The 13,947-nt window shown below is 45.1% G+C and overlaps 1 protein-coding gene across 1 annotated transcript in view; it reads right to left on the bottom strand.

Moving 5' to 3' along the window:
* Positions 1 to 369: 369 nt before the first annotated feature.
* CACNG1 (calcium voltage-gated channel auxiliary subunit gamma 1) overlaps positions 370 to 13,947 on the bottom strand; it is a 50,313-nt gene continuing 36,735 nt past the window's right edge. Inside the window, exons 3-4 of the mRNA XM_053299122.1 lie at positions 2,629 to 2,766; positions 370 to 1,184 (exon numbers count right to left, since the gene is read on the bottom strand). Of these exons, the coding sequence (XP_053155097.1) occupies positions 958 to 1,184; positions 2,629 to 2,766 (365 nt within the window). The 3' untranslated portion in view covers positions 370 to 957. The remainder of the gene's footprint in view (positions 1,185 to 2,628; positions 2,767 to 13,947) is intronic.

Raw genomic sequence — 13,947 nt, 5'->3', positions numbered from 1 at the left:
CTGGGGTTAATGGTGCACTTGTGCCCTTAACCCCAGCTTAAACACTGGGCCAGGCAGTGCTGCCCTGGTGTGATTGTGCTTGATCCCGGTGGCTCTCATACACAGCCTAACCTGGGTTTCCTAAGGCTGGGTTTCCCTGGCTGCACATGAGGACTTATAAATTAATCAATTATATTTGTACACCACCCCAAACTTCCATCTCTGGGTGGTTTACAGCAACATAGGAGACTAAGAAGAAAGCCTTTATAGCTCTCCAGCTCTATGAATATTGGTTTGGTTTTGACCACGATTTCACCATCTTCACTATGTCTCCACTCATGAGTTCACGGAGTGAAACCTAAGTGAGTTACCAATTGACACGAGACCTAATAAAGGTTGTTCATCCAAAATCTTTTTTTAATTATTAAAATGTGCTTAATGATGTCAGACATTCCACAATTTGGTTGAAACATTATTTACAGTCATTTATGAATTAAGACTTCAATGCTCCCTCCAGTGGGACTGATGGAGAAAATGGTTTACAAATTGATGAGAAAATGGCTTAGAGCTCTTGCTTCCCACTTCCATTTCTTACCAAATAGGGGTTGGGCCTCCCCTTTGGAAAACCTCTTCTCTCTCTCTTACCTGCACATTCCCATTCAACTAAATTATAAATCCTTTCCAGAACTATATTCAAGGGGCTGTATTACAATCTGGAAGGGCAGCAGAGCAGAGTTATTGGTAAATGCGGCCAACACAAGTCACTTTAACACTTCTTAAATTTTAAAAAATAAAATAGACCACACTTTGTATTAAACTCCTCTTGTATTTCATCAGCAGGTGTTGCCCAAGGAGACTTCTGTCATCCTACGCTGACTTCTGGAGGTCTGTTATCATATTTATATAGAGAGAGAGAGAGCTGACCTTTGGGGAGAGGTATGAGTTTGCTTAAGTGGCAATATGAGAAGGAGGAGTGGCTTAATGCTCCGGCTCTGCATCCATACAGGTCTCCCAGGGGTTCTGAGGCATGCGAGGCAAAGAGATGAGCAGCAGAGCAATCCCACAGATGAAGAGGAAGACAAAGGAAGCACAGGCACAGGAAAAAGACCAGGAGTAATAGTACTCGATCCAGACGGTCTCTTCGCTGTCAATCATCCTTTTGACAGACTGCCTCATGACTTCCACAGAGATGATAATGCACAGGCCTAGGGGGAGAGAGCGGAGTGAGTTGTGAGCAGCCTGACCGGATCTGCAGTAATCGCCCTAACCCTTATTGTTTGTTGACTATCATTCCCTTTCTTTCTTTTTGGCTAGCATTACTGAAGCTAATCTCTAATCAATGGAAGAAAAGCACACGGCATAGAAGATATGAGGCATATGAATACTTAGCATAGTGGCCAAATCACCTCACGGACATTATCTAAGTAACACTCACAGGCCTACTTTGCAGGATGGTTTTATTATTCTCATCCCCCTATTGCAAGTGGGGTTGAGCTGAAGCTGGAAGGAAAAATGGTTTCAAAGAAAACCACATGGCTCTGTGGTCACCAGGAGTCGACACCAAAGCTGAAGGTTATAGTCCCCCATAGTCTCCTACTCCTCACAAAGTATTTTGGATATAACCTGACCTTAAAAATGTGGACACATGTCCATTATTCAGCCATCCCCTGTTCAGCCATGAAACTTACCAGCTGGCCATTGGTATTTTGCTCTCTAACCCACCTCATATGGCTGCTGTGAGGCTAAACTGCCACTCAGCTCTCCCTAGTTGGGATACACATAATTTATATTGGTCCACATGTTGTGTAGCCTAAGTCAATCTGCCTGTGCTGCTGCAGGCTTGCCTTAGATCCACCTGCTCCTAGCGAAGCCCGAGCTCTCTTGTGTGTTTGCAGAAGAGCACAAATACCTCAAGCAGCTCCAGAAGCACTACTTAGAAATGAAACACATTGCTTGATGCTCAGTGATGCGCCCTCGGTCTAAATTGCACTTCCGGAGGGCGCTACCTCAAGTATTTGTGCACTTGTGCAAGAGCGCAAGTTTGCCAACACTTCACTTGGAGCCCACAGCAGCACAGGTGAGTCCAAGGTGAGACTGCAGCAGTATGGGCAGATTGGCACTGCCCACATTAGCCTGCCCAACATGTGGGCCATCATATTGAAATATGTGTTGATTGTTATGTTTGTGGGCACAGTTTTGTCAGTCTTATGCATGTATAATATCTTAGGTTTTTAGGCACCGAGGAATTAATAAATATCACAGTATTAAATAGTATAGCATTCTGTCTGTTGGTGTGCTAGTAACTTAAAGAGACCAGAATGAGCTACTGCAGCACATCCTGAAAAGACCAGACACATGGCAACTCTCAGAAGCTTGCAAAACAAACGAGTGGTGATAAAGCAAATTTGAAGATGGAGCCAAAGATGTGACATCTCTCCTAATTAGGAAGAATTATGAGGTATGGGCCTGCTATATATAATATTATGTTCCTAACAAATGTCATAATTTTTCCCCATTTGGAAAACCACTCATGTCTCACCCCTCTGTTATTTAGAACATTGATGTAGTCTTCAAACAGATCTATTCTTCTGCCTTTCCTAAATGGATCTACACCATAGAATCTACACTTATACTTCTGTGATGCTTTACCTGAAAAGGTGTAAAACAAAGAAGCTGGCTTCAGGAGATAATCCATTTTCTTCCTAAAGGATAAGAGGACGCAAATGGTTCCGATAATGGCAAAACCAACACTGAAGATGGCAATGGCTGCTGCAGAAATGCTGTATTCTGTGGAGACAAAACACAGAAGAAAACCGTGATCAACTTCTGCATATGACAGTTCTTGTTATGTAGGTGCTGCAGTGTTCAGTGACTTTTCAGCTTGTTGTGATAACAAGAGTATAGTCTCTTTTAAAACATGTATAATGGGCAGCCAGAGGCTTCCTCATGCAGGAATGCCTAGGACTGCAAGGAAATTGCATAGCTGTGTTTTGAAAGCCTAACACTGAGATCTATCTACCTATCTATCTATCATATTTTCATACCACCTGATATGCAGATCTCTAGGCAGTGTACAAAATTTAAAAGATTTAAAAATCACAAATTAAAATAATGACAATAAAAACAATATAATAAAACTATTAAAACAAGTTTTTAAAATTATTAACATTAATTCCAATTAAAAGCCTGGGAGAACAGGAGGTTCTTGAGGTTCTTCCTGAAAACAAACAGAGAAGGAGATGCTCTTATTTCAGCAGAGAGCTTATTCCAAAGCTCTGGGGCAGCCACAGAGAAAGCCCAGTCCTGGGTCGCCACCAGATGAGCTGGTAGCAACCATAACCAGACTTCTCCAGAAGATTGTAACAGGCAGCAGGGGTGATGACAAAGGAGGCGCTCTCTCAAATAGCCTGGACCCAAGCCATTAAGGGTTTTATAGGTAATAACCAGCACTTTGTATTTACCCGGAAACATATTGACAGCTAGTGTAGTTCTTTTAGAACCAGTGTTATGTGGTCCCTTCGTGTTGTCCCAGAGACCAATCTGGCTGCCGCATTTAGAACATAAATTTTGATAGATTCAAGTGACCTAAAGATCAGCTAAGACTGGCTGGAACACAGTTATGGCAAAATTTACCCTGGTCCAAAATTAAGTCCTGCTTGAGTTCTGAGACAAGTAAAATGTTTCAGCCATGGAAATCACCTAGAGATTAAAAAAATATACAGGAAAAAGGAATGAATGAGCACTATATGTTCCAACAGTATGCTTTTGGAAAGGACACAAGAGTAACAGCCATGGCTATAAAAATACAGCTTCCACAATCATAAGAAATCACTGCACCAAAGAGCACATGTGAAAATTAACTGAGTGTTACTATGGTCCACCATTGACCAAACCTCTGTGCACGAACCTGTTTGGAGGCTCTTTTACGAGCCTCTGAACAGGTTCGAACACAGGGCCGGTTCGGAGTTCGAAGGCCCCAGGGGTGGCACTTTAAGGGACCCTCTCTGCCGCCCTGTTGCTCTCCTCAGCTGGAAGTGGCCGGAAGTACCAGGTGCGCATGTGCCCCTTTGACGAGCATGCGCGCGCATGCTGCTGGGGGGGAAGCGACAGGAGAGGTAAGTGCACCCTCCCCCAGCCCTTAAAGCGCCACCCCTGCCACTTCTGAACCACCTAGCCACGGTTACATGCACATCCCTACTACACAGTAACCATATCTAACAGCCACATCCTAAAAATGATTATAATTGTGGTGCTAACGCATTACTACAAATCATGAAAGTAAGGTGGGGAGGTCTGTAGCTTAATGAAAGATCAAATGTTTTCCACATAGATGTTCCCAGGTTCAGTTCCCTGCATCTCTCTCCACTTAAAAAGATCTTAGGCAGTGGAGAAAGACCTCTGTCTGAAGTCTCGGAGAGCTCACACGGCTAGAAGGATGAATGGCCTGGCATCGTAGAAGACAGCGCCCTATGTTCATGGCACCACACCAACATCACACTAGTGCTGCACATGCAAAAACTAATGCAGGGTTTATGAAACAGTCCATCTAAGCTCCTTCAGGTGGCAATTGTACCATCTGTTGAAAATGCTTCACAAAGTTTGTGATTGACGAAGTGCTACACAATAATGCTTTTCTCCCTGAGAAATTAGAAGCCAAATGTCTTTAAAAGAAGTGTTAGAGTCTTATGTCAGCGGGAAGCGCATTCCAAAGTCTCGGAGCAACAACTGAGAAGGCCCGTCCCTGAGTGGTCACCAACTGACCTGAAGGTAGCCAGAGACGGGCCTCCCCTGATGAACGCGGTGGACAATGGGGATCGTGCAGAAGAAGACGTTCTCTTAAGAAGATGTTAAAAAGCATCGGAGATAGGATGGAGCCCTGAGGGACACCATATAATAGCTCTTGTTTCAGAAAGCCACTATCTCCAGCAACACCATATGGAATCTACCTGAGAGATAGGAAGGGAACAACTGCAGAGCATTATTAATACCACATTATTGGTATTATATATACACATTGTAATAAAAATTGGATAATTTGAGCATAAATACAGCTCACCATTGTGAAGCTGATGAACAGTGAGCTGTATGTCTGTTCAGTCTGCTGTCTAGGTATATATAGAGTTCCAGGGCCGCTCCTTCTTAACCATAAATTCCTCGCCTGGTTAGGTTTACCACACACTCAGTCCTTTGTCCACCTCCCCAACTGGTCACCCAGCCTGCTCTCTCCAGCTTCACCTCTTGGCTCAAAGCAGGGCAGCCAGTTAGCTGTCGAGCCAGCTTCTTTGCATGCTGGTGCAGTGGTGCATGCATGGCCTCCTACTCATTTCCTGTGGCTACAAATATTTATTTATTTATTTATTTATTTATTTATTTATTTATTTAACTTGTATACCACCCAAACCTTTGTCTCTGGCTGGTTAACAGTGACATAGAAACAATTAAAACAAATATAAAAGGTTAAAACAGTTTAACAATTTAAAAACAGCATACAATTAAAAACTACAAATTTAAAAAGCTGAAAAAGCTTGGGTGAAGAGATGGGTCTCCAAATGTTTTTTAAAAATAGCCAGAGATGGGGAGGATCGTATCTCAGCAGGGAGCGCATTCCACAATCTTGGGGCAGCGACCGAGAAGGCCTGCTCCATGTGGCCACCAGACAAGCTGGCGGTAAGCAGAGTCGGACCTCTTCAAGTGACCTCAATGGGCGGTGGGGCACATAATGAAAAAGACATTCTCTTAAATACCCAGGGCCTAAGCCATTTAGGGCTTTATAAGTTATAACTAGCACTTTGTATTTTGTCCAGAAACCTATTGGCAGCCAGTGTAACTCCATCAACAAGGAAGTAATGTGGTCTCTCCGAAATGACCCAGAGACCAACCTGGCTGCCACATTCTGAACCAAATGAAGTTTCTGGACTATGTACAAAGGCAGTCCCACGTAGAGCGCATTACAGAAGTCAAGTCTGAAGGTTACCAACACATGTACCACTGTTTTGAGGTAATTGATCTCGAAAAACGGGTGCAGCTGATGTATCAACCAAAGCTGATAGAAAGCACCCCTGGCCACCGCCTCAACCTGAGAAACAAGGGAGAGGTGTGCATCCAGAAGCACTTCCAGACAGTGAACCTGTTCCTTTTGGAACAGGTTTATAAGTTCGCATTTCACAGAGGTGCACTGCCCAGAGGTGTGTTGCCTAAGCCAAGTGTGTGGCGTGTCATTGAGCCAAGAAACCAGTCCTGTTGTGGGTGAGGGGAGTTCATTAATTGAATAATTCAGAAATTTCTTTGCATATTACATTGCTTTGCAGAGATATTTAATATTTAACATGCAGAGCCATGCATGAATGATAGAGCCATGCAGCTGATAGTTGCCTTCCGTGCCTTCTTTAAAAAGTGTTTAAAGGAGAACCTGTATACAGGCCCTTCAAATGCGTGGTATAGACAGGAATTTTATTTTTGTACCTGTGTTCAGCATGGCACTCGAATGACTGTACCTGTGTACACTCATACCAGTACTGAACATACATGTGAACGGGATTATAGAAAGGAATGGTTTCAGTTTTAACAGCAAAAGATGTAGGTGGGTGAGGAATGCAGAACCCTCCCTCCATTCACAGTTTACCAGTTTACCGCTTTTCTACCCAAGGCTTTTTTGCTCAGTTGAGCTCCAGTACCAGATGTTTTCTCCCTTCTCAGCTGAAAGAAAAGCACGTTGGGGAGAGGTGCTGTGGGGAGGCTGCAGGTAGGGAGAGGCTTCTGCGCTTTATACCTGTGTGACTCTATGCAGAAAGGAAGCATCTAATTTCAACAACAATTTGGGATGTTAGTTTAGGCCTGATACAGGTTAAAATCACATGGGGCGAGTGTTCCCTCTAACAGGGATTCCCAGATGTTGTTGACTACAACTCCCATAATCCCCAGCCAAAGGCCGGTAATTACCTTTAAAGCCCTAAACGGCTTAGGACTGAGTTACCGGGGAGAGTGCTTTCTTCTGCATAATCCCCACTACACATTAAGGGCATCAAGAGAGGTTCATCTCTGGATGCCGCCAGCTTCGACTCAGGAGTGGGCCTTCTCTGTAGTTTCTCCTGGACTCTGGAATGCAACCCCTATAGCCATTTGTGATTCTACATCTTTACCTGCCTTTAAAAGAGCCCTTAAGACACAACTTTTTAGCCTGGCTTTTAGTAATCTGTGAATATTTTAAATTGTTTTCCATTTTTGTTTTAACAGTTGTTTTATTTTGCTTTTATTGTATTTACTTTTGTGAACTGCCTGGAGCCTCAGAGTCAGGTGTTATATTAATTAATTAAATAATAATAAACATATGCAAATTTTATACAAAGTGAATACTTTTGGGGGGTTAAAAGCATCCTCTATTACCACTATTTTGGTGATGGAAATCAACTTTTTTCACCATCTGGATCTGGCAGCCTTAGGAAAGCAGTCACCTCCTGCTTGGACTATTTCCTTATTTTGTCATTAAACTCTTCACCAGGATCTTAGGAAACAGTGAGGGATGAGTACGCATTTCAAGCCTCTCTAATTCATGTATTTATTAATTAATTATTTGATTTCTATACTGCCCTTCCAAAAGTGGCTCAGTGCAGTTTACACAGAGAAATAATAAATAAGATGAATCTCTGTCCCCAAAGGGCTCACAATCTAAAAAGACACCAGCAACAGCCACTGGAGGGGTATTGTGCTGGGGGTGGATAGGGCCAGTTACTCTCCCCCTGCTAAATAAAGAGAATCGCCATGTTAAAAGGTGCCTCTTTGCCATGGTAGCAGGGATACAGGACAGGAGTGAGAGTGAAATATATCACATGGCTATGGCCCAATTCCAATCTCACGCCAAACCTCTGGTAAACATAGCTGAGGTGAGTGTTTCTGATTGTCTGAATACATGAGGCTGCAGTTCTGTCACCCAACTGCAGCTCCATTTCTACCTCCAAGCCTGAATTTGATCCCTTGTAGTGAGTTTCACTGCTGAAACTAGAGGTTCTGAGGCACCATTGTGCCATCCAAATTCTGAGGCTGCTGTAACTTGGGTTTCATGAAGAAGCTCCTTCTGTTACCATAAAGAAATCAGCTCAGAGCAGCTCAGAAATGTGCCCGTTCTAGGACAGCTGCATCTCTTGTTGGCTGTCAGAGCAGCGGTTCCACTTCTGCCATCTTCACTCCTCTTGCCGCTGCTTGGCAACAGGGGCGCTGCATGCCTACAGTCCCTCCCTTTAAAGGGACAGAGCCAGATTGGAATAAGCCTGCTTTCCCCTGCTTGCTTTGGATCTGACACGTTCCCGAGAAAGAAAAGGCTGGGATGAAAAGACAGAGAGAGCAGGAGAGTTCTCAAATGTTATTATTTCAATGATTATGTTAAGGAGACATTAAACCCTACATACAAACAAAAATACATAAACGGATTTCTGTACACACACAGTGGCTGCCCCTGTGCCAACACAGAGGAGTCAGAGCAACAGCAGAGAAGCGCAGGCGATAAGATGAGTTTTCTGGAGATCTACCTGGGAGCATTCCCCCACTCCCACCCCCAGCCCAACAGCAGGCAAGACTGCAGGGTGATGAATGAGCTCTCCACTTTTAAAACGGAGAACTTCAAACTTATTTGTTTGGTCTTGCCTTCCAAGGTTTTAAAATTGCTCTTAGATGTTTTTAACTGTTTTTAAATGGTTTTAAATTATTTTTATATTGTCTTATGCCGGTTTTAAATGATGGTTAGTTAGGTTTTTGCTTTTTGTTGTTGTTGTACTGCCCAGAGCCTTTGGATGGGCGGTATAGAAATGCAATAAATAATGTGCAAAAGACTCAGATGCTGCACCTGGACACAGTGCAAGTTCCAATGAAGCGAATGCAAGGACACTACCACATTATCCCCACCTGTGATCCCCTTGTTCTTGTTCAGTTAATTAAAGAAAGGCAATCTTCCTTTACGTGTGTGATGTGTGTTTCTGTTAATGGCACTAATGCATTCACAGTGGAGTGTGTGTGCTGGCATGTGGTGGTGGTGGGAGGCTAGAAACTCAGAGGTTCTGTGGTTGGGGTCCTGGATTGTCATGGAGAACCAAAGGTTCAGAGAGGTTTTAAGGGCAATACCTGTCTTGCTTCTGAGGGGAAGGGGGTTGGTTTGGGGGGACTGTTAGTGCTGCAAGCGATCGATGCTTGGACAGCTTGGGCATCCTCCAATGAATCCCTTAGTGAGGTGCCTTGCATGGAAGACCTCTACTTAGAATTCCTATGGAATGGATGGGAAAGCTTCTGAGTAAAGAAGAGGAAGAGGCAGGCAAGCAAGGAATCCTTTCACCTAGCACCTGATCTGGGGCAGTTGTTCCAGAACCCATTCTGTTGAAGGAGTTGCATGTGTGGTCTGACTGGACACCAGTACCCGAGGTGCCTAGCATGGGTGAATGTGACATGTATGTTTGAAATGCACATGCATAGGTATCAAATTACTGCTTTGTCTGCTGGCACCCATCGTAAATGGCGATATTGGTCATACATTTCTCAAGGTATAGCCTGCCCCTATTTTTATGAGGTCACCCAGAATGATGCAGTACAATCTGTTGCTGTCAAGGAAACTTCCTCCTAAATAAGATAAGCCCACTTTCGAACTGGGCATGCCATCTTCTGGAGTCATCCTCAAGATTCTCAGGCCAGCTGTACTTCACCTGTGCTACCAAGATCTTCTTGCAACCCCATCACCCTGGAAAGGAAATTTATCAGGTGCTCCATTCCATTTATTCCCTTCCCTTCCTGAGACTTAGGAACCCTCCCCCCACCCGCCAGTTATTCCAACAATGAATGGGTGCGTGTGTGAAAAGAAGTCCCTAACAAAGAGTGGCAGGTTAAGTCTAACTTTCACTAGTATAGGTGGGAAGAGAGGGCCCAGTCCTCTCTTCTCAGGGAAGGGAGGGTGGGTCCCCCAGCTCTCTTCTTCCTCAACTGGGGAAGACAGTTTGTCTTTCCCAAGGGAGATTAAAAGAGGACCCCCCCCCAACGGGGACATGCAGGGATCCTTGTGACAAACATTTTTTATGGGTGTTTAACTTGATTCTGTCAAACTGTACAGATAGGAACCTAGGTGCAGCAATGCTGCAAGTGGATTCCCTCTAGGGAGATTCCACTTGCTGGCTGTAGGCTCCTTTCTATGTTTGGGTATGAGTTTGCATCACAATCCCTGCTTAGGGGAGTTTTGATAACTGCCCTTTCAAATCCAGGGAGCCTGCACTAATTCTATCAAGTCCCTCTGCTCTTTAAACGAGGGTGCATTGAATCCAAATCAATCCTCCTGACCGAAAGTGGCACTCACCTGGCTTTGCCAGGCACCACCTTCCCAGCCAGGTAACATGTCCCAGAATCACTCGCTCCAATTACTGCGCATGAGATCTGCCTTAGATGCTGGTAGCAGCTGTGTAGCTATGACACGGCAGAAACTCTGCTTTTCTTATCCACCCACTCACCGCCCCCTCCTTCCCATTTCTCAGTCTTCTGTGTTTCTCCCTCAAGATCCCTCTTGCCATCCTGGGATATCACTAATTGTGCATATGCATTGGCTGTGTAGCTTAGGAATTCTGGGAAAGTCACTGCTATAAGGAGTGGTAGGAAAGAGTTAATATGTCTTTTCCCTGCCAAGGGCAGGAAATCAATGCAGAGAAGACATGATCGTACAGAGTACGCCCCCTCTCACATCGTCGCGGCCACTAGTTGCTGGGTAACTGACATGCTGACACAATGCCCACAGTCTGGCAATGCAAGCAGAATGGAGTTTGCTGGGATGGAACCTTGGCGGACTTGGAAGAGGGAGGGGTTATTCTGGTCAGTAACCGGAGGTAATTAAAATGGAGTTGCTCAGTCGTCTGTGGCATGATTCTTGGGTTCAGAAATTAGTCACAGGTTGGCTTAACTGAGCTTTGGCACTACATCTGAATAGGAATGTGCATGGAACCAGCTGGTCCGGTTTGGTTTGAGTCCAAACTGGACCCAAACCGGACCCAGCCAGTTCGGTCCAGCATCCCCTTGAACCCCGCTGGTTTGGTTGGGGTTTTCCCCCCATGATTAATTATTTTTAAGCACTTACCCCCTCTGGGAGAGTTGTTCGAGGTGGTGGGGTGGGGGTGGGTGTCTGCAGAGGTTCCCTCTCCCCCCCCCCCGGCCTCCCTCATCCACCTAATTGGCCACTCTTCAGCCTTTCCCCTTGGCGCAGTAACCATTTTGGAGGCCGCTGCACCTGTGCAATGGGCCTCAGCATGGCCATCCCAGGCCACACAGAGGCCCATTGCACAGGCATAGCAGCTTCCAAAATGGCCGCTGTGCCAAGGTGGAAGGCTGAAGAGCAGCTGAAGAGTGGCCAATTAGGCGCATGAGGGAGGCTGGCGGGGGAGGGGGAACCTCCGCAGACACCCCTACCACCACCTTGAACAACTCCCCTGGAGGGGGTAAGTGCTTAATTGATTTATTTTATTTTTAAAATTGTGAACCCCTGGTTGGGGTTTGGTCCAAAGTTGGACCGAACAGGGGGTGGTTTGGTTCAACCCCAAACAGTCAAACTGAACTGGTTCGATGTCAAACACAGTCCACGTTGAACCTGTTTGCACACCCTTATGTCTGAATGGGGCCATAGAATTGTCAATGGCAAAACATCTTTGAAAATCCATTTGGCAAAGCAAGGAAATTGATTTGCCTTCAGTTTCAGTTTCCTCTCCTATGTCAAGCAATTCCCTTCTTCCAAGAAAAAAAAAGAGTTTGCCTACTGCAAGTATATATAGGTGCATGTCCCTGGCTACAATGAGAAATCCTACCAATGCTGATTCAGGTGTATGAAGTAGTAAATGAAATCCCACTGATCTGGTGATCTGTGAAGGAGAGAGGCAACAAGAGCAGAAGTTTATCCTTGGTCAATATACAGACATCTTCCAGGGAATGGAGACCAAGGTTCCCTCTAACAGGGATTGCTAGATGTTGTTGACTACAACTCCCAGAATCCCCAGCTACAATGGCTTTTGCTTGGAGATTCTGGGAGTTGTAGTCAACAACATCTGGCAATCCCTGTTAGAGGGAACACTGATGGTAACTGTGTCTGCTGCTGCCTCATTAAGTAAGCAAGCAGCTGTATTTGACAGAAAAGAGATACTTTTGGTTGGAAGCTCATCTCTATAGCACACATTTGTGTGCTCATGTAGTTTGGTCTTGGGTTACATGATGGATACCTGACCTGGTCAATGAGGAATCACATTTCATGCCCTCCATTCCAAAGGTAAAAATCTACTGCTGTCACATTTCATTGTTTTCTGGTAATCAGAAGCTGGTTCAGATTATATGTCAGCCAACCTGTCCTGAACACATGAGCAGGGTATGTGCCCTTCTCCTCACTACCCATAACATCAGCAGTTCATTTGAACTGCCCTGAAATATGCAAATTAAGTGCTGTTATTGTATTTAATTTGCACACTTAGGGGTGATTCAGATGAACCACCGCTTGCACAATTAGGAGGCAGTGCGCAGGGGAGGGGAGACATGAGCATCCATGTCCCTTCACCTCTCATGTGTGTTTGCATGGGCAGTTCAGAGTATAGTCCAAACTGGTCCAAAGTGTAATGTATCTCAGTTGCTGCCAACATAGAAGTAGGTAACCCTAGAAATAGTTAACTATAGAAGTAGTTAATCATTGTGGTTAGCCTAGACATAGTTTGGGGGCTCAAGTTAGGCTACTTATTTTGAAAGAGAACTGAACATACGTTCTGTTTCCCCCCAGACTTCTTAATAATTAGGTAAGTGCAATCTGGAAGGAATTGGTAGGGAGGGGTGTTTAATCTTCCTAGTGCCCACCAGTTCTTCCCTAGAATTGCTTCTCCCCTAAGGTTGTTACCCCTCCAACAGGTCTTTCTCCCAATCTTCCCGTTGGGGAGGGGGGGCCAGGCTTAAAATATATGAGGGACCCTTGAGTAGGGTGAATGATGAAGTACTCTTTGTCCACGGTTTCAACCAGGCACATTTCCTCCACCTCTGCTCATTACGAGGAAAAACTGGTGGTGTCGTGTGTATTTTGACCCTGAGTCAGTCAGCCTCAGGCATCTTATATGAGTTCTATATCAAGCTGTTTTATGGTTCACATGATACTCATCTTTATTCTCAGACTCTTTATAATGGATTAAGTGTCTCCATGTCTGGCATTTATCAGGAAGCTTCCTGAAATCTGTTTTTTAGTACCTGCAGTAGGCAGCAGTTAACAGGTAGCAAATCTTGTGAGTTGAAGGCAAGTTTCCATCTCGACAAATAAGGAACTCCATATACTGTAATCAGAGTGATTTAAGTACAAATAGAACTAAACAGTAAATACATACAGGGTGGTTCACTTATCCAAACTCTGATTTTCTGAAAATTATGGGCTTTATTGTGGTCTAAGGACTGCAAACCCGGGCCCTTTCAGAGAGCAATATTTGCTGTCTGTGAGGTGTTAAAAGCATTTGTGCAAATTTCAGGTCTGATCTTACTTCCCACACACATGCTGCTGCAAGCTTCTGCACTCTTTCCTAGCACAATCTTACCCTCTGTAGACACACTAAGCAGGAACCACGTCATTTTTTTCAACACCCCTTGCTAGTCAGCTCTTGCATTCCAAAAAGAACCCATCCTTTCCCCCAGGTGACACAAAATAAGTGATGAAGAAGGGTAGGTTCTTCTCTGCCCAGGCCTGACCTTAGGGTGGGGGGGGGGACTGGGGGGACAGCCCTGGGCCCTGCATTTGGAGGGGCCCCACTGTGCCAGCAAGTGGCGGGCAGCCTCACAGACTGCCCATGTGCTCGGCTCCTGGCGGTGGTGTGAGGGGCGGCTGCTGCGGCTGCCCACTGCCACCATGTGTACTTGCCTGGGGGAGCAGGGGGAAAGCAAGCCCTGCGTCCCCTGTGCCTGATGCAGGGGGCACGGCTTCGCTCTGAAATGGAGCTGCGAGCTCTG

Source organism: Hemicordylus capensis, chromosome 2 (genome assembly GCF_027244095.1).
Source record: "Hemicordylus capensis ecotype Gifberg chromosome 2, rHemCap1.1.pri, whole genome shotgun sequence".
Lineage (NCBI taxonomy): Eukaryota > Metazoa > Chordata > Lepidosauria > Squamata > Cordylidae > Hemicordylus > Hemicordylus capensis.
This window is presented reverse-complemented; position numbering and strand designations above follow the sequence as displayed.